General features: G+C 40.5%; 1 protein-coding gene across 2 annotated transcripts in view; it reads right to left on the bottom strand.

Annotated features, from left to right (window-relative positions):
- Positions 1–21,577, bottom strand: part of SH3GL2 (SH3 domain containing GRB2 like 2, endophilin A1) — a 109,988-nt gene that overhangs the window by 19,031 nt on the left and 69,380 nt on the right. For both annotated transcript variants that reach the window (XM_029920947.1, XM_029920948.1), the window contains exon 3: positions 19,759–19,831. In XM_029920947.1, coding sequence (XP_029776807.1) covers positions 19,759–19,831 — 73 coding nt within the window. The remainder of the gene's footprint in view (positions 1–19,758; positions 19,832–21,577) is intronic.

Consider the following 21,577-nt stretch of genomic DNA (forward strand, 5'->3'; position numbering starts at 1 on the left):
GTGAACTCTGTCTAGAACAGTAAGGGTGGGAGAGCTCATGAAACAAGGTGACGCTTGCGATGGGCTTTCTCAAAGGGTAAGCTTCAGGCAGAGCAGGGGGAAAGTCCATTCCAGCTCCCTAGAGACTCTGAGCAAAGGCACATGGAAGTGCTTCGTATATCTGGAAAGTTCAAAAAGTCTGTGGCTCAGGTGAAGAGGTCACGAAGTTGGAACCGGGTTGTGAAGGGCCTAGAGTTTTATGCTGAAGAGCTTGGATTTTATTTTATAGACAATGATTTTTGTCAAAGGTTTTCTGACACAGAGTTATTTCAGATCTAGACCTTTAAAAGGCCTTTAATTCAGATTGAATCAGATTGCAGTTTGGGAGAAAAAGATTCTTAACATCAATTAGGGAAAGTGGGAAGGGGTCTTCTGAAATTGGGAAGACACTGGAGACACGGAGACCAGCTTTGAAGACTACTACAAAGAACGAGTCCTAAGAACAAAGAGGGGAGAAAAAGAGATGAATGTTAGAGTCCTTTGAAGGCAGCATTAAGAGGACCAGGTGGCTGATTAAATGGAAGGACAAAGAATAGACACATCTGGGATGATGTCAGGGCAACGGTTTGCTGCCTGCTGGAGCCATCTGGGGAGCTTTCCTTCCAAAATTAGTGCTGGGTCAATTAGGTTCCATAAAGAAAAACACTGACTTTACCTCACACTATACCTAAAAATCAATTCCAGGTAGACTGCAGATCTAACTCTGAAAATGAATACACTGCAACTTTTAGAACATGATATAGGAGAACATATTCATTATTTATGAATGCAAAGATGCAAAGATATGCAAAGATTTCTCAAAATAGGACCCATAAAGCAACATTCATTAAGGAAAATATTTATAAATTGGGCTATGTTAAAACTAAGTACTTTTCTTTTTTCTTTGAGTTTACTTATGTATTTTGAGAGAGAGTGAGAGCACAAGCAGGGGAAGGGCAGAGAGAGGGAGAGACAGAATCCCAAGTGGCTCTGTGCTATCAGTGCAGAGCCCAGTGCGGAGCTCGAAGTCATGAACCAGGAGATTGTGATCTAAGCCAAGATCAAAAGTCAGATGCTTAACTGACTGGGCCCCCAGGCACCTCAATACTTCTTCCTTTCAAAAGAAATCATTAGAAATAATTAAAGGCAACCAACAAAATGAATTAAAATATTCACAACATATATATGTGTGTGTGTGTGTGTGTGTGTGTGTGTGTGTTCAAAATAGGATCCAGAATATATATTTTTAAAACCTTTTATAAACTATCATGTAAAAAGTAACTCAATTAAAAAATGGGCACAAGAGGCAGACCCTTCACAAAAGAAGACATCCAAATTATCTAATGAGCATCTGAAAGGGCTCAATTTCATTGGTTATTCTGGCAATGCAAATAAAATTGCACTGAAACATACCCACAAGAAGGGTTAAAAAAAAACCACCCTAGAATGAATAAGTATTCAGAGAGTACAGAACTGTCTGCACGCTCAAATAATGCTAGTGGTAGAACAAATTGGTAGAACATTTTAAGAAAACAATTTAGCAGTATCTACCAAAGCTGAACTGCTGTGCCCCTGCAATTCCACTTCTAATCATAGACCATAAATGTATACATGTGTAATAGACATGTACCAAAATGAGCTATTCCAAATAGCCAGAAAATGGAAACACTTAAATATGTATTTGTGAGGAAATAGACAAATTGTGCTATATTCTCACAGTGGAATGCTATGCAGCAATGAGAATGGAGGGACTAACCCTACATTCAACAATAACATAAAGCAGAAGAAAAGAAAACAGATCAAAAGAGTACATGCTTGGGATGGCTGGGTGGCTCAGTCAGTAGAACACATAACTCTCCACCTCAAGGTCATAGGTTCAAGCCCCATGCTGGGCATGGAGCCTACTTAAAAACAACAACAACAACAATAACAAAACAAAACAGTACATGCTCTATGATTCTATTTAAAGATCTGAAACAGGGGTACCTGGTGGCTCAGTCAGTTAACTGTCTGACTTCAGCTCAGGTCATGATCTCACTGCTCATGAGTTCAAGCCCCACATCGGGCTGTGTGCTGACAGCTCAAGCCTGAAGCCTGTCAGCAGATTCTGTCTCCTTCTCTCTCTGCCCCTATCCTGCTTGTGCTCACTTTCTCTCTCTCTCTCTCTCAAATATAAACACTAAAAATTAATAAAGTTCTGAAACAAACAAAAGTGTATGTGTCAGAAGTCAGGGCGGTTAGTTGGAATGTCGGTAATGTTAAGTTTTTTGAACCAGTACATTTACACAGGAGTGTCTGTAATAACTAATTAAGCTATACAGTTATAATCTAAACAAAGCACTCCTTTTTATGTTATAGTTTGGGAAGGAAATACTAATGTCTGTATCCCACTCTCAGATTTCTGATGTAATAGCATGGGTCTGGCCATGGAGAGTTTTTAAAGTCCCCTAGGTGATTCTAACATGCAGCCAAGGTTGAGAACCACTGCATGAGTCTGAATACCTAGATAGGTAATGATACAAATCTAATAACACAGGAGGAAGAGAAGATTTTGGAGAGGAAGTGTTAAAATATTTCAACTTCCACCATGTCAAAGTCTAACAATATCCACAAGATTGCACCAAACAGGTAACTAAATAGATGTGGGTCTTGGGTCCAAAAGAGTAAAAAGAAGTAGCTTAGTTGATAACATTTGGAGTCTTGAAGGCTAAGCCATTAGATAACAGAAGAAAGAGGAAGAACTTTCCAACTCCATCAAATTTCCTCCAGGCATAAAAGCAGCAGATGGAAACCCCCATGTTTCCACAAGATAAAAGAAAAAAAAATCCTCAGCTTTTACCCATGGCTGTCAACTTGGTGTATTTCAGAATTACTTAGAAAACTTCTTAATTTCTTTTTAATGTTCATTCATTTATTTTGAGAAAGAGAGAGAGCAAGAGAGTGTGTATGAGAGCAAGGGGGGCGCAGAGACAGAGGGAGAGAGAGCAAATCCCAAGCAGCCTCCAATGCTGTCAGCGCAGAGCCTGATGTGGAGCTTGAACTCACAAACTGTGAGAGCATGACCACAGCAGAAATCAAGAGTTGGGTGCTTAACCAACTGAACCACCCTGGAACCCTTATTTATAAAACTTTTTATTTGGCTGGTTAGGATTCTTCAGTTATTTGTTTTGTACAGATTTTATTTATCTTTGGTTTTATATTCCCAATCAAAACAGTATTTTGCAAAGTTACATAAGACAGTTCCTTTTTTAAAACTGAAGTATAATTACAGTGTTATATTAGTTTCAAGTGTCCAATATAATGATTCAAAAATTCTATACATTACTCATGATCATCATGGTAAGTGTACTCTTAATCTCTTCACCTATTTCCCTACCCACCTCCCTCTGGAAACATCCAGTTTGTTCTCTGTATTTAAGAGTCTGTCTTTTTGTCATTTTCCTTCATTTGTTCATTTGTTTTGTTTCTTAACTTCCACATATGAGTGAATTACATGGCACTTGTCTCTCTCTGACTTATTTCACTTAGCATTATACTCTCCAGATCCATCATGTTGTTACAAATGGCAAGATCTCTTTTTTTTATAGCTAACATACCATTATCTATTTATCTATCAATGGACTGCATTTCTTCCATAACTTGGGTATTGTAAATAATGCTGTAATTAACAGAGGGGTACATATATCTTTTTGAATCATTATTTTTGTTTGCTTTGAGCTAATCCCCAGTAGTGGAATTATTGGATCATATGGCAATTCTACTTCTAATTTTTTGAGGAACCTTCAAACTATTTTCCACAGTGACTGTACCAATTTGCATTGCCACCAACAATGAACGGGGCTTCTTTTTCTCCATATCCATACCAACAGTTCTTGCTTGTTTTTAATTTTAGCCATTCTGACAGGTGTGAGGTGAAATCTCATTGTGGTTTTGCTTTGCATTTCAGTGATGACTGCTGATGTTCAGCATCTTTTCATGTGTCTGTTGACCATCCATGTATCTTGTCTGGAAAAACGTCTATTCAGGTTCTTGGCCCACTTTAATTGGAGTATTTATTTCTTTGGTGTTGAATTGTTGAAGTTCTTTATATATTTTGGTTTTAACCCTTTTTTAGATTATCATTGCAAATACCTTCTCCCATTAAGTAGGCTGCCTTGTTTTGTTATGGTTTCCATTGCTGTACAAAAGGTTTTTATTTTGCCACAGCCCCAATAGTTTAACTTTCTTTTGTTTCCGTGCCTGAAGATACCTATCTAGAAAAATGATTTGATGGCCTATGTCAAAGAAATTACTGTCTAGGCTTTCTTCTAGTTTTATGGTTTCAAGTCTCCCATTTAGGTCTTTAATCTATTTTTAGTTTATTTTTGTGTATGGTGTAACATAATGGTCCAATTTCATTCCTTTGCTCATAGCAGTCCCATTTTCTTAGCCTAGTTGTTGAAGAGACCATCTTCTTGCCCCCTTTGTCATAGATTAATTGAACATACATGTGTGGGTTTTCTGGGGCCTCTGTTACATTGGTCTATGAATCTTAGAAAACTTTTTAAAGCCAGATTTGAAAACTCCACTTTTGCTTTACTGATTTAGAATACCTAGGGTGTTCGATCACAAAACATGTCTCCAAGGGTACTCTGGAGATATGTAAAAAGAAGCTTGGGCAATGAAGTCCCACCTCTTATTGGTCTGGACAATCGGCTAATGCCCTTGAGTCAGTAAGCTGATGGTTCTTGAATTTCTCTCTCCAACCCAGATCTTTTGACTGTGTTATAGACTCATGTATTCTGGTATCTACTTAACTCCACTAGCATGTTACACATTTCATAGTATGTTTAAGCTAAACTCCAGATGTCTCACCATCATTCCCAAACTTCCTTTCCAAAGTATTCCCCATATTAGTGAATGCCATTCCATCCATCCTTCTACTTGCTCAGACCCAAAACTTACAAGCCTCTCTTTACCCCATACCTCGCATTCAATCTGCCAGTAAATTCTGGCAGCTCTGCATTCAAAACATATCCAGAATCAGAGTACTTGTCACTGTGGTCCAAGCCCCCATCATCTCTCACTTGGATTATTAAAAGAGTCTCCTACTGGCCTCCCTGCTTTTCTCTCTTGCCCCCTATAATTTATTCTGTGTATGAATGCTTTTAGGTCAGATCATGTTACTTGTCTCCTCAAAACCCTTTAATATGTTCGCATGTCATTCAAAATAGAAGACAAGATTCTCTTTTCTTGCCATTCAGAATGGGGCAAGGTCTTTTGTGCTATAGTACTCATGACTTCCTCCCCCACCATGCTCTTTGCTCTTCCTGGCCACCCTCTCTTGCTTACCCTTGATTTTTCTTCACTGCACTCCCCACCACGTGACACTGGATATTTACTCTATGTCAATCTCTTCCCACTAGACTAGAGACTCCATGAAGTCAGGGTCTTGGTTTGCTTCATTTACTGATAGGTGCCTGGGGCTTAGAATATTGCATTAGAATAAATGTGACAGATAATTGAAAAAAATGTTTTCTTCTATGGAAAGGAGAAAATCAAAGCTACTGAGCTGTGTTAATGTGAGGTTTAAAAATTATATGTTTAAAGTATCTGGCTAAGAGCTTCGAATTTAAAGAAACACTGAATAAAACTGAAACTATAATCAACATGATAGATTCTTTGTTGTATGGAAACTAGGTTAACCAAGAATTATATTGAGCTAAACAGAGCATTCCCAGATATCATGGACAAGAGGAAAGTTTTTAGAGTTTATGGGTTTAGTTACAAAATCTAATATCTCTAGTATGACACTAAGCGCAGGGTTAAGACAGCCCCCTCTAGGTTAAAGGAAAAGAACTGGTCAGAGAGGAGATGAAGGCACAAGAGGACATTCAGAAAATTCTACATTCTCACCTCCTTCCTCCCTATATCTCACTACCCCTTTGTCTGTGGATTAGATCCCAAGGACTTAACAGAAATAGGTCTCTAGTCCAGGTTGACTTTGATGGTCAAAAGATTGTGAATAAAATGTTAAAATTCTTTCTTCTTCTCTGTGAATAAAAATGACATTGGGTTAACTTCCAATGGGGAGTTCTGTTCCCCTGGGAACCTGGTAAACATATAATATCACCTAGACTACTTATGGAAAGTATCACTACTAATTGATATACTGTGTCTGGACTGGAGGGATTAGGAATAAGTGATCTGATCAATACCTGGTGAGAAGCTTTAGATCTACATTTCTCTAAGTGCAGTGAATCTTGTTACTTGTGAATTCACTTGTTACAAGTGAATCTTGTAACTTGCCACGTCCCTTCCTGGGACCTGAGAAATTACAAGTAATAGTAGTGATACCGATTCCTATTTAGGGCATGAAACCTCTAAACCCCTTCTCCTCTGTAACCTGTTCTGTTCTCATTCTCTAGTACCTGAGCTGACCCTTGGAAAGCCAGGAAATAACCCCTGGCTGCAGTGTGGACTGCTGAGAGAATCGCCCCTGAAGAAAATGCATGGCACTGCCTTGCTGCCTGCTACACTTCCTGTCTTAATATTCTTCTAAGTGAATTCCATGTTAGGGGAGGCCTAAATGAGCTAAGGGAGATGAACTGTCTAGATGAAGCTATGGAGACCCCCAACGTGAGTGCTGCAGAGACTTGGGAGCAATTTGAAATAAACATTTTATTATGGTCTGTATCCCTTTCCTAGGGCTTCTGTAACAAAGTATCATAAACTAGGTGGCTTAAAACAACAGAACTTTATTCTGGACACCCCCTTCCTATACCTTACTCTATGCATCTCTTCCATTTAGCTGCTCCTAGGTCACATCCTTGGTAACAAACCAGTAAAGGTTAAATCAATATTTCCCTGAGCTCTGTGAGCCATTCTAGCAAATTATGAAACCCACAGGGCAGGGTCAGAAGCACCAGAGACTCAGCTCTGGGATTGGTATATGAAGTGGGGGCTTGGGGGACTGAGCCCTCAACTTGTGGGAACAGACACTAACTCCAGGTAGATGACGTCAGAATTGAACTGGAGGAAACCAGTAGAGTCAGAGAACTGGTCAGTGTGGGAAAATGTCTGGTGTCAAAAGAGTTCTGTGGACAGAGTATAGAGAAAAACAGTAGTTTTCCACTTATATCTCTGAAACAGGATGTAGCACACTCATATGAGTGGGTGTTAAGGTTTTGACAGACATTTGTTTGACAATCCTTGAGGTTCTTTCTCTAGAAAGCTTCTGCAAACTGTCATGGTGTGTAGATCCCAAGCCTCTGGCAAGGCGAAGTAGTATTTACTAAAAAGGTTTGTCTCAAACACAATTTTCATCAAGGAAAAAAAAAGGGTAGGGAGTACTAATATTATTATTTTAAGTTTTATCCACAAATTAATTCAAAATCAAGGTTTATAGCAAATGGGATTTCTGCAGCTCTGAAAACCAAGAGTCTTTGTGGCATAGGAAGCTGGAATAGAGGCAAGCACAAATCTGAGCACAGGTAGGAGGGGACGCAGGGTGCAGGGTGATGAAGGTGGGTGTTGGCTGACGAGAGAGGACAGGAGTGAGCAGCGAGTCTGCCCTGCTGCACTTCGTCTTCCTTCCCACCCTCAAGATGATGACAGGGTTGTTTCGGGAGAGACCTTCCATAAAAATATTATAATAATAAATAAAAATAAAATAAAATCACAATCTGCTTTTAAACTGCTGCATTATATTCTCAAAGTGGCTTCCTTCCCTCTTCAACTGTGAAATTTCAAATAAAACACATTGACAGGGCATGTGCCTGTCACAATAGGAAAGAAGAAAAGCCAACCTCCGCTCCTGGCTTGTGCTGATGAAACATGTGCAACACTCAAAGAGGTGGCCACAGCATTCCAAGTCACATCTTCATGTTCTAACCTCATGAATTCAGCATTCGTCAGGGGAGACCAGAGACATGGAACAGATTTTCCAGATTTAATGAGATGACTTCATTCCTTTCTTCCTCTCTACCCACCTTACAGAAACCAAATCTAGTTGCCCAAAAGAACAGAGATCTTGCAGACAAACACTTAATGATTCCTACTGGTATTCCTCAGTGCTACCATCTGGTCTGAAAACTTAGAAAGAGCACTGATGTGTCTTTGGAAAAACTGAAGATCAGGACCACGATTCATCTCACAGCTATCATCTCCAAAGCATCTGCTGTGTGTAATTCACACACGTATCACCTCTTCAATCCCTCCAATGATATGAGGGCAGGTTTGGTTTCTGCATCTTGTATATGAGCAAGTGGAGCACAGAGAAATGATACAACTTGCCCCAGGACATGGAGCAACAAGCTGAGTAAGAATTTGAATCCTGGCCACATCAGCTATGTCTCAAAAGCCCGCTCTTGTCCCAGAATGCTGCTCTGGCCCCTGCTGCTTTATTAACATCTTTGTTAAAATAGGTCAAATTCGGACTTGTCAGCTTTAGCTATATTTACACTTGTTAAGTGATTAAAAATGCAGAGGTGAGGAAGTGTGACAGACGCTGTGACTCGGGGAACAGGATGAGTGCTGCACCGCGAGTCAAGGGATTAGAGGTCTTTCCATCCACATGACCTTGGCAAGCTACCTAAGCCCCTCTGGACCTCTGTCTCCTCATCTTGAACACAGGGGACCTGTTCGCCTGATTCTGCAGGGCCTTTCAAACGTGTGGCCCTCTCATGGATACGCTAGCCTCCACGAGGACACATGGCCTAGGTCACTGGCGAATGAGGAGACGGCAGTGTACACAGCCTGCTAAGTTTCAAAATGAATGAAACACCTTTTTGCAAAACCACCACTGAATTCAAAACCAACAGGTCTTACTTGAAAAACTCCAATGTAAAGATTTTAACTTTATTCTTTTTTTTAAGCCTTTTTTGTGGTTGTTTTTATTTCCACAAGAAGGCCTCCTCCAGCCAGAGTATTTCCTACTGATCTGGTTTCTGTTTATAGTTCTTTACAAAAATAAGATTTTTTAAAAGAGAAAGCAGATATTCCAATGAAAACAAAAAGTAATTTATCTTCCCCTTCTTGTATAAAATTGTCAAATTTCATTAGGAGTAATCAATTAATATAGCAAATACTATGAACAAATATTGTTAAAATTTAGAAGACAGTGGCTCCTGGGTGGCTCAGTTGGTTAAGTGTCTCTGACTTCTGCTCAGGTTATGGTCTCGCAGTCAGTGAGTCCGAGCCCTGCATTGGGCTCTGTGCTGACAGCTCAGAGCCTGGAGCCTGCTTCAGATTCTGGGTCTTCCTCTCTCTCTGCCCCTCCTCTGCTCACATTCTGTCTCTGTCTCAAAAATAAATCAACAATAAAAGATTTTTAAAAAATTAGAGAACAAAAGTGATATGTAAATGTGAAAATACAGCCTTTTTAAAGATAAAATAATCTGAACGGCATTATTCTATTTAACAGCATCTATTTTCATTTCATATTCATTAACATGAGGACACATGCTATCAAAGAAATAACAGAGGCCAGGGTTCAGTCTGCAGGTCTGCTTCTTATCAGCTCTGCAGGAAGGTCTTGCCCCTCAGCCTCACTGAGCCTGGTTATATGTAGGAGACAATAATATTTAACTATAGAATTGTGGTGATGACAAAATCACAACAGCTGTGATGTATATGTAATTAAAGTAGGTGCTAAATAAATGTGAGCTCTTTTCCCCCTTTGGCTGAAGAAATTGTAGTCGGCACCCAGGTCATCAAAATGGCCAAGAACTAAAACCTCGCTTACCTCTTCATTACCTATCAAGACTCAATGATTTCTTTAGCTGGTGCAAAGCCATTAATTTTGAATTATTTTAACTGAATCTGTCAAGTCTTATACAGAGATTACAAGTGAAACATGAATGCTAATCCCCAAATCATACTAAACTAGATTCAGAGCTTAATATTTGCAAGAAAATGTATGTAATAAATAACACATTAGCATATATTTCACACTGGCAACCTGTGATAACTTGTGATGGCCTGATTTTCCTACGTGAAATCTCAGAAATGAGCCCTGATGCTCTCTGCATGGTAGGCAATGTGCCCCCTGGGCGTGCACACGAACAGTTATTAAAGGATGCAAAAGATGTACATGGTAACAAGGACTGAGGTAAGTCCCCTCAAACCTGTGCAGTTTCATTCAAAGTTAAATATTCTGTAACTATTCTAGAGACTGAGGAAAGGGAATAGGAATATCTTCCCACTGACTTACACAAATATGTAACTCTAGCCCTGGATCATGCTACTTTCAACCCAAATAATGGTAGTTATGTAACACCTCTCTCCAAGGCACCAGAGCTCTCTTACGCCCTGCTGAGTGGGAGGTGGTGGGAAGGTATTTTAAGACTCTGAGTGGTGGCACATGGCAGCCCTAAAACCCCATGAGATGGGACAGTGAACATCCCCCACCTCCGCATGGCATGTTGCTAAGTGTCAGCACAGGTCTCAGAGCGAGTCCCAGATAGCAGGCGGCTGCACCACAGGAACGGTACCAGCGGTACGGAAGATACACAACCCCCTGAGTACTAACATCATGAAGCTTTGCTTCTTCTAGTTTGGGGAGCAGACAGAGGATGGACACTTGCACTGTATTAATGTGTGTGTCGTTCTGCAGTGGGACTTCTCCCTGGAGGCCTTATCTGTGGAGGCCTTACCTTACTATGTATCTTACAGTGGAGGAATTGCTAGCTAAGCCCGTGAGATACCCTCAGGGATGCAGACCCTGTAGGCCACAAGCAAGACAAGGTGAGTGACATTTCCTGAGTCCCTACAAAGTGTCAGGCACTGTGCCCAGTGCTTTTGACTCTCTTGTTTCAAAGATATCTTCAGTCCTAGTACAGAGTGGACCTGTCCTACCGCTCCTTACAGAGTTCCGGAGACTTTATCCTAAGCTAAAAAAAAAAAAGGTGACAGGTTTTCCTACTCTATTTCCTGTTCCCATGGAAGGTATCCCAGGAGCCAAAAGTGATAAGGGCAAATGTCCAGATGACCCCAGCAGACTGTGATACGCTTGAAAAAAGGAGCTCTAGTCAGGGAACAAACTGCCATACTACATTAATTTTCCATGCTGTATAACAAAGGTCCATAAACTTAGTGGCTTCAAGCCACACACTGATTACCTCACAGTTTATGTAGGTTAGAAGTCCAGCTGCAACTTAACTAGGTCCTCTGTTCTTGGTCTCACAGGCTACAATCAAGGTATCAGCCAGGCTAGCTTGATATCCGGAAGCCCACTAGCTCACTCAGGTTGTTGACAAAATTTCAACCCCTTGTGGTGACATCACTAAAGACCTTAGCTTCTTACTGGCTGTGAGCCACAACCACCCTTATATCCTTAGAGGCCACTCCAACTCCCTATCACTTGACCCTCTCCTTGGGCAGTTACAAAAAGACCGTTTGCTTCTTCCAAACCAGTGGGAGACCCTCACTCCAGTCTGCTACAAAAGATTTATATAATGTAACGTAATGATGGAAGAAACATCCCATCAATTTTACTTTATGCTGTAACCTAACCAAGGAAGTGGTAAGTAGTGGTCCCAATACTTTTGCCATATGCTATTGGTTGGGAACAAGGCAGAGATCCTACCTACACTCACAGGGAAGGGACTGTACAAGAGTGTGGGCCATTAAAGGTCATTCTAGAGTGTATTAACCACACATAGCAAGAATGAATGTGTCTCCACATTTTGTAGAATAGGAGAGTGAAAACAAAATGGAATGTGGATACGATCATCCCTAAATATGAATTCCAATTCTTTTGTTGCATGACTTAAAATTATTTACTCTCTCCTGAAGCTTCAGTTTTCTGAAATCTGAAAATGGGAAAATTACTATCTATACTTATAAATATGATGTTCTGTCAATAGCTTCAGCCCACTGATCTCAAACATGGGATTATATATACACTTCCATATCTTTTCCAAAGCAATCGTGAAATGTATTAATTGTACACAACATCAAGTAGATATTCTATAAACAAAGTAACAGCTCTGATCCCAGCATGTTCAAGTCTGCCTATCACGGTTCTACCTGAGAGGTCAGCTACTCCTATAGATGGAACTTAAATATGCTTAAGATGATTTGATTCATTCATTCAGCATATTAAACAACTACCAAGCATCCCTGTGTGAGGTACTGGGTAGATATAAATGAGCAAAACAGATGCAGTCTTGTCTTTGATGCCTTTATGATGCAGTGGGAGAGATAAATAGCCCTGATTCAAAAAAAACTGAGGGCACTGTGTATACACTAGAGATAGTTAATAGGACAAAGTTTCTACCCTGGTAGAGATTACATTCTACATGGTAAATGTGGGTGATGAACAGATGACTTTTCAAAAGATAAAATACAGTGTAATTTCCAATGGTGACACAATAATAAAAGGAAATATGAGAGGCTCAGTCAGTGAGTTTATTCTTAGTTCACTGGGAATCTCTTGGTGAATAATAAGCAGAGGAATGATATGATTTACACCTTTACTGGAATGACCTGGCCGCCACATGGAGACTGTGTAGTATGAGAGTTGGAATGGAGGAAGGCAGGATATTGAACAAGTAACAACAACATATAAAGGTAAGTACTGAGGGCGGCGCCTGGGTGGCTCAGTCAGTTGAGAATCTGACTCTTGATTTCAGCTCAGGTCACCATCCCAGGATTGTGGGACTTGGCCCCCGTCAGGCTCTGTGCTGAGTGTGGAGCCTTTTTAAGATTCTCTCTCTCCCTACCCTGCCCACAGTCTCCCTGAAATGAAATGAAATGAAATGAAATGAAATGAAATGAAGTAAAATAAAAAGTAAATACTGTGAGAAGTACAAAGGTAAGAACAAGGCTCTTTGACTCTAGTGTGTGAACAACAATCCTACGCTCAGGCTACTTGCATTACAGTGGCAGACAGAAGTTGTACCTTAAGTAAACACAAAATAAAAGTTTAAGTGGTGATACGTTGCATGAAGAAAAATAAAACCGAAAAGGCTTAGATAGTGAGGAGATGTGACGTTTTAAACAAGAGGGTTAGGGAAGCCGCACAGGTGAGACGACACTCCAGTGGAGACCTGCGTGCAGACTCGGAGAAGGGGTCAGGTAGGACCAGCACAGTCTGGAGGACTGAGGGTGCCTTGCATCTGAGGCCCGGCAGGGAGGCTGGAGGCGCTCGCGCCAAGGGAGCAGATGGAGACTGGTAGGAATGTAGGACTGAAGTCAGATCATGGACCCCGGACCCACAGTAATGGCTTCAATGTTACTCCAAATGGGAGCGATTTGTGGGGGGGACTCCCCTGCAGGCATCATGAGAAGTCAGCAGCAGCAGAATGGAGCTGTTTTAGAGGGGGCCCAGGGAATGCCTCTTGGAGGTGATGGTATTTAAGACAAGCAGAAAGGATGAGTAACAGTAACAGGACAGGTGTCACGTAAGTAGCAGGTGGGTGTTCCAGGAAGGAGGAACATCCAAGTGCCGAGTCCTGCTGCATGGAAGAGCTTGAAGCACCAGAAAAACTGGAAGACCAGTGAGCCTGCAGTCAGGTGAATGAGAGGGAGAAGGGACTTGGGCAGACAGAGAGCAGGAACGCCACATGCAGGTAGAGGATTAGTAGTTCAGGGCTATTAAACTACGACTCCATTAGTTTAATTTTCTATATATATGCATATTTCAAACATCTAATATCTGTTATGATTAAGTATATTTTAAATAAGGCCTCGTTTTAGCAGTCCTTAGAGACACAGAAAATGAAGATCATTAATCTACCAGTGCCAGCTGACTTAAAAATTATTTAAGGTTCCTATTAATTTTCAATTTTTTTCTCCAAAGATGCAATAAAACTAGGAAAACTCTCTAGCCTTTTCAGTACCTATAGTGTATGAATTATATCACATATCACCTAGCTTGTTTTCCCCTTTGCTATGTTCATCCTTGAAAGACCCTATTCCTTTCAAGGTTAGCGATATTTTCCTCATAATTACTTTTGTAATCTGTCCTTCATGCATTTCCATTACTTTTCAACATCAGAATTTAGAAAAGAAAAATCTCTGGTTACCAGGTGCAGTACATATCTCCCATTCTTTAAGATAAAAATAGATACATTTTTTGTACACCTACTCAGAAGACATTTTGAGGGCAAACAATGACCCAGTCCCAATGCTAAGAGCCCTGAAAAACAAGATGAATACAACTCTTTTCAGTCCCACGATCACCAAATATCTTATAATCAGTGGATTTTCATCTGTGGAAAGAGCCTTGTGGGAAAGAAGTGTAACAATCTTGATGCAATATCTTTCCAGGGATTAATGAGATTTTAAAATTAATACAGCTAACTTTTACTTCCACAGGCAACATTCCACAAATGAGAATTAAAATTATTATTAAAAACTTCTGACTAGACACCAAACGATCCCGATTTAACCCCAATCTGAGGCACACTGGAGAACGCTAAGCCATGTAGGCATTTAAGGGAAGAGCATTTCTGTAGAGAACCACACCTTGGCTGTGCACAGTGTTTTTCATGTTCAAACTGCTTTTTATCTATACGTCTTGGAAATCTGCATAGGATTATGCAACTTCTCAGGGTCAGAACAACTTCTCAGCGCCAACTGAAAAAGCCTCTGTCACAATCACCAAGCTAAGGCTATGAAGGAAACGCAGCCCAATCTGGCCATGCCTGTCATTCTATTTTAGGGGAAGATCTCCAGTACAGTTCCATGTAACAGATTTGCAGAAGGTTAAAAAAAATTAAAGATATCCTGGTCTAAAATCAAGAGTCCACTTCTCTTATAGAAAAAATAACCACCAATGCACATAAGCCAAGGAGCTAACATCAAACATACATCAAAATAAAATAAATAGCTTGAATGGTAAATTATCTAGAGCTGTCCATTATAGGAATCACTGGCCACACAAGACTATTGATCATTTGAAATGTGAAATTGATCATCTAGTTGAAACTGAGATGTGCTGTAAGTATGAAATACACACTGAATTTAAAAACTTAGCATAGGAATGAAAAAGAAAGTAAAATTTCTTGATAGTTTAAATATTTGTTAAATTTTGGAAATGCTGGTTTAAAATATTATTAAAATCAATTTTCCCTTTTTATACTCTTTAATGTGGCTTCTAGAAAATTCAGAATTGCGCATGTGGCTTGCATCATATTTCTTTTTGATAATGCCGATTTAGTACTTTTTTCTCCCCAAGGCAGTAGATGAAAGAAAACTGATCTGTATCTTCTCCAATGATTTTGTTCTTAGATGCCCATAATATACGAGCTCACAATCACTGCAGGACTTTTTATGTTCAAATTATCTCTTACCTAAGCAGGCTGCAAATTTGCAGTGGTCTACACTGCTCTTCCAGAATATTTCATGGATCCATGGTAAAAGACTTGGCAGCTCTCTGGTCTATGTTATCGAAAGCCCTGCAGCACAGGGCAAACCTGCAGACCTGTGACCCCTTGAACCCTTCTTAACTTCATCAGTTAGCTGGGATTTCCAGAAGGAATGATCTGTGAAGCCCTCTAGACTGCTCTCCTCGGGGAATATGCTGTGAAGTACCAGAGGGCAGGGGCCCAATTTTGGTCCTGTTTCTACCCCTAATGCATCTAAAGTTGGTCTTTGCATAAAAATAAATGCATTTGCTAAATGTTAGTTACATGGGTAGAGCAGATGGTTGAGGGAAAAGGAAGAGCTTTTCCTTCTCTTTATATTACTGCAGTTTTATAACATAACCAGTGATTGTCAACTGAGTTTCATAATTCATTTGTCCAAACACCCTAGCACCACAGTTGTCTGAAACTAAGCTGGGGGTTGGGGATGTGGAGATAAGACAGGTGCAGTCCTGGGGCACCTGGGTGGCTCAGTCAGTTAAGTGTCCGGCTTCGGCTCACGTAATGATCTCATGGTTCGTGGGTTTGAGCCCCACTTAGAGCTCTGTGCTGACAGCTAGCTCAGAGCCTGGAGCCTGCTTCAGATTCTGTGTGTGGCTCTCTCTCTCTCTGACCTTCTCCTGCTCATGCTGCCTCTCTCTGTCTCTCAAAAAAAAATTTTTTTTTTAAAAAAGACAACTGCAGTCCTTACAGGGAAAGACAAACAAAAGTACACACATCACACACATTTGCAGTAAGTGTGGCATGTGCCACGAGGGCAAAGCAGCTGGAATCGTGACAGGGAAGTTGACAGGGGAACCTAGCTAGCTAGGGATCAAGGAAGGCTTCTAAATGACCTTTATGCTGGACCTGAGAGTACTATTTACCTGCAAGGTGGAGAGGAAACGGCAAACTGACCATGCAGCAAGGAACATTTAAGTCATGTTAGAAATTTTAAATTTAGTCCTAAAAGCAATGAAAACCCACTGAAGGGTTTTTGCAAACTAATTATGTGATAGGATGTGCCTTTTAAAAACGTTACTCCGGAAGTGGGTAAGAGTAGACATGGGGCCTACACAGTGGAGAGCAAATCTACAGATTCATGAAAATTAAACTCTCTCTGGTCATCGTTTCAATATGAACTGGATTTTATGAATATAAAAAATGTATATGCTCCACAACCCACAAGATCTGAAAGCCAGAACATATCCCAGGATATTAATCTAACAGAAGATATTCTCGAAGTACCTTCAAAGCATGAATTTCCACGGACTCTACCAGCCCGTCCATGAAAATCTGTTGGTTGGCATCAGTCTCTGTCCTGATCCAAGCTCAGTCTTCCTTATTCAGGACCAGCATCTAGTGATACATATGGTTGACTCAGCTCCTGGGACCACTGAGAGGCTGAGTGGTCAAAGTGGTCAAACTATATGAGTTTGAGAATATTCTCTCTGATCTTCTGTACCTGACGACTAGGTGCCTGAGTGTTTGCTAGACTACTACATACCTTTGTCAAGGACACATGAATAGTGAACGAATGTACTTTTCAAAAGTGCTTCAGACAAGTATCTGCTCTGAGGGTGAGAGATTTATGGAGGAACTAAACCATGTCTATCATAGACCAATTAAATACAGATTGTCTAAATTCTATAGAATAACTATATGAAATTGTGCTTTGTTCTTGACTCTTCTGGGTGACACTTCTGTGGCCTTCCCATATATACTTACTTTTCTTTTATTTTTTTAAAGTTTATTTTTGAGAGAGTATGCAAGTGAGTGGGGGAGGGGCAGAGAGAGGAGACAGAGAATCCCAAGCAGGCTCCACACTGTCAGTGCAGAGCCTGAAGTGAGGCTTGAACTCCCAAATCATGAGATCATGACCTCAGCAGAAATCAAGAGTTGGACACTTATCTGACTGAGCCAGCCAGGTGCCCCGATAACTGCTTTTCTAAAACCAAACTGGGATTGCACTGTGATGGCCTTAACTGTTCTTCTTGGTGGCAGATGTCTATTCAATTTTCAAACAGTCATAAAACATGTTGGCAGTTAATCAGCCTATTCAGCATTTTATTAAAAATGCCATTTCTAAAAATTCTTATCTTTCCCATTCCATCCTCCTGTAATCTTTTTTTATTAAAACAAGTCTCAATCCAATAATTTGTCTCCCTTATGAATTTCTGTTGTACCCACTCTGACCTGGGTTCCAGTTCTGACTCTATCTCCTTCTAAGTGTATAACTTTGGGAAAGTTTCTTAAATTCTTAGGCCCTTGTTTTCTGGCAGAAAATAAGGTTAGCCTAGTATGTTAGTTTTCTAGGGCTACCATAACAAATTGCCACACACTGTGTGAGTTTACACGACAGAATTTACTCTCTCGCAGGTCAAGAGGCCAGGAGCCTGAAGTCAGGGTGTCTGCAGGACACCTCCCAGGCTCTGGGTGAATTCTTTCCTGGCCTCTTCCAGCTTCTGGTGGCTCCTGGAACTCCCGGTTTTGTGGCCACATCACTCTAATCTCAGCCTCCACTTCACATGGCTTTCTTCTCCACGTCTCTGTGTTTTCCCTTCTTGTACAAACAAGAGTCATTGCATTTAGGGCCTACTCTAACTCCAGAACGAGTTCATCTCAAGATCACTAACATCTGAAAAGACCCTATTTCCAAAGAGGCTCACATTTGGAGATTCTGGGCGGCCTTGGATTGTGAGAGGGCATACCATCAACACACTACACCTACCTACACCAGAGGTCCATTATACTACAAACACTGATGGGCTTCCACTACGGATTTATGTCACAATGGATTTTTAGTCCCCTTTCCATAACTATGAACTGTTCAACTGTGCTTTATTTCTATAATCATAAAAAAGGTTACTTTAGAGTTGACATAGTGTAAATAATTAGCACCATCTTACAAATGCATTAAAGCTCAATAAATAGTATATTCTCCCTCCCTTACCCTTACCCTGTCATTCTCTTAGTCTTCCACTGAGTTGCCAGCACAAGTCATGTGTAAATCTCAGGAGATCAGAGAGTACTTCAAAGTTCTGTGCAAAGGTGAAGACACAAACTTCTTGCCCTCATGCCCTGATCTCTTACGGTGAGGCTGCTTGAGCGGCTAGCTCTCACAGATCCTGACCTGCCACAGGCATGACAGGAATACCAAGGTGTAAGTGAACACCTGAAAGCTCCCTGCATGTCTGTGGAACATAAAGGTCATAAAGAAGTCTCTGGTAAAACTGAGAAATTTCATTTTTTGCTACTCTTTGCCTAATTTGCTAACCATTTGGTTCACAATCAGTTAAATTCCTGGTTCCTGCAGCATACTGTATTTCCTTCTGTATTTTCCTTCCTTACATATTCCCATCTCTCTTGTATTTTAAGAAGGAAAAAAAAGAAGGATGTTATTCCTACAAAGTGTGTTCACCTTTGAAACAGCAGCTGTGCTCTCACAGGTAAATAAAGGTTGAGCGAGAGCTCAGTCAGCAGTAGGAGGCAGTAGAGAGCTGGTCGGCACCTAGTACTGCACTTGCCCACCTCTTACCACACACCTCCTTTTTTTACCTTTTGCCCATGAATGCTTGGTATCCAAACACACTGAGACTGACACAGTGTCTAGACCATCTTCCGTAGAACCACCAAATATACTGGACTCCCAACCTGAACCTCCCAAAAAGGCACTAGTCCTAAAAGTGAGCAGTTTCCTAAATATTCATACTTCTCACATAAATACATTCAGCTTTGCTTCAAGCTTCTATACTCAAAGTTAGGAACTGATGTCAGAAAGAGTAGTGAGGAGGTCGATGACTTTGGCTGTTTTCCTTTGTTGTACCTTGTACCTAGAGACACTCCCCAGTTCTGCCTGTTCTCTTTTCAAGGGGTGGATCCATTATCTCTACTAAAACTTCCTTCTCTTAGAGTGTAACAAGTTAGCAGGAACAAATGCTGACCTGCAAGGTACTAGGAGAAGAACTGGAATTAAGAACAACCCTCCAAAATCTGTAGTGATGCTGTATGAACAGAAACCCTCTGTATTTCACACACAAAATGTCTACTTTTTTCACACCTTATGGGAACAGCTATATCAGATCTTAAAATTATCCCATTTTTCCTTACCATCCCCTGAAAATTAAAGTTTGATCACTAAGAGCTTGTGGCTACCCTGACATGATGTGGCACTCAAGCTCTCCATGCTATGCCATTTGCCAAACACCCTAGAGTCAGATAAATATGACAGACTCCTTCAGTTACCTCCGTGTGAGCCTTCAAAAGTCCCCCCTCCTCAAAGGGCTATATACCAAGTCACTGAATCTCCAGAAAAGTGGGCTGAGAAAGTGGAAACACATCAAACTTAAATGTCTATCAAAGAGAAACTATAAGTTACCTGGCAGGATACCCTGAATAAGTGGTCCCTTACCTGGATTGGGTTGAAGGTATTCAATTGTTTTGGTCATTATTTCCATCACAGCCCTGCTGGTGACATCCACTTTCTGAAATAAGAAAACAAATATTCTGAGTGACAAGAATTATTCACTTTAGCACCTTAGCTCTTGTTTGCATAGACCTACAACCACTGGGGCTGTGACAGAACGAGTCCTGAGGCAGACTGTGAGGAGCTGCAGATGCCCCAGCAGGAAGAACGGCTTCACGTCAGCTCAGCTCCATCAAGAAGTGGAAACCCTATTTATTGAAAGAGGAACCTGGAATTTCCTAAAATTTGCTTCAAAGAATACTTCACTATCTTCTGGAAAAATAAGGTGGAGGTGGCTTTCTCTTCCCCTAAGTGGCCTGAGGTAGTCTCTGAAAATGATTGACTATTAACATGACGTAGAAACCCCCACAAAATCATGCAAACCAACAGGTTAAAATCTTTATGTTGACTTTAAAAATACCTGTGAAGCTGCCTGGGCCATGGAGTCTATGCATATACAAAAAGCCACCCAAAAATGCCACGTTATAGAATTCATGTTTGCCATTCTGTTGTTACACTGCTGGAGTTGGTAGGTGTGCCCAGGCCAAACAAAAGGGCTGGACATAGGTCCCATGACTCAGTAAGATACTGAATTTTTGCTGTACATACTTAAAAATGCAGGAGTAATGCTGAACTTAAGGGTCTTGATATAGATTCTCTGGTCACTGAGCACATCCAGATGAGTTCAAAGTGAACCCCAGATTTATAGAGCTCATAGTCAGCCCACTCTGCTGCACTGAGATGATTATTACTAGAAAGAGCAAACTTTTCCTAAACCAAAAGAGGATGTTGCAGGCACACATGTGTACACACACACACACACACACACACACACACACACACACACTCCTCAGGAAGAAAACCAAAGAAACAAAAACATATGGCCCATTAGTCAATTCAGCATGAAATAAATGTAAATAAAAGTAAAAAAAAAAAAAAGGAAAGAAAGAAAAAGAAAAGAAGGTAGAGATTGTGAATCATGTTTTGCCCCAGAGGCATTTATAGGATGTCTACAGTAGGCCAGGCATGGTGGCACATTTTGGAGCTGAAAGAAAAATGCAATATCAACTCTGTTTATACTAAGTAAGAGATGGAACATTTTTTATTTAACTTCTGGGAATATCTTAAGTATATTATACTCTTGAGCAAACACTTCTAATCAATCCTTGAACTTTTCGTTCATCCCAAATAAAAATCTCAATCCTACAGTCTATCTCTGCAAAATTCTGAATGGTCAGCATTTACATTCAGCAGGTCAGCATGTCCTCTCTTTGTTGGGTCCTCCTCCCTACATGGAGAGTCTGTGTGGGTCCACTCCACATTCCCCCATAAAATGCTTTCCTTATCAACATGGGTGGTCCACTCACTCACCCTACAGTGTACATGACTAACAATAACAAATGCATCCTCCTATCCAAGGGATGTGTGTGGGATATATGATACAGATATGAGTGAAGGAAATTTTTGATGGTAGAATTTCAGATATCAATTAAGCCCACAGGGACTTTATTGTTTTTGTTTTAACAAAGCTCCTCCCTCAATTCCAAGAAATTTTTCAGTAACTTACTATACACCTACATATAAAATCAGCCTCTTGTAGATTATCTTTCATAATCAGAAACCAAACCATAACCCATCAGAAGATTTTATCTTTCCGTTTGGTTTTTCAAGACTTAAAAACTTCCTATTCCATTGCAGTCATATTTTTCTGTGTGTAAGGAGTTTCCTATTACTGTAATTAACAGAGGAAAATACTTTTTCTTCT

This window comes from Suricata suricatta, chromosome 13 (genome assembly GCF_006229205.1).
Source record: "Suricata suricatta isolate VVHF042 chromosome 13, meerkat_22Aug2017_6uvM2_HiC, whole genome shotgun sequence".
NCBI classification, from domain to species: domain Eukaryota; kingdom Metazoa; phylum Chordata; class Mammalia; order Carnivora; family Herpestidae; genus Suricata; species Suricata suricatta.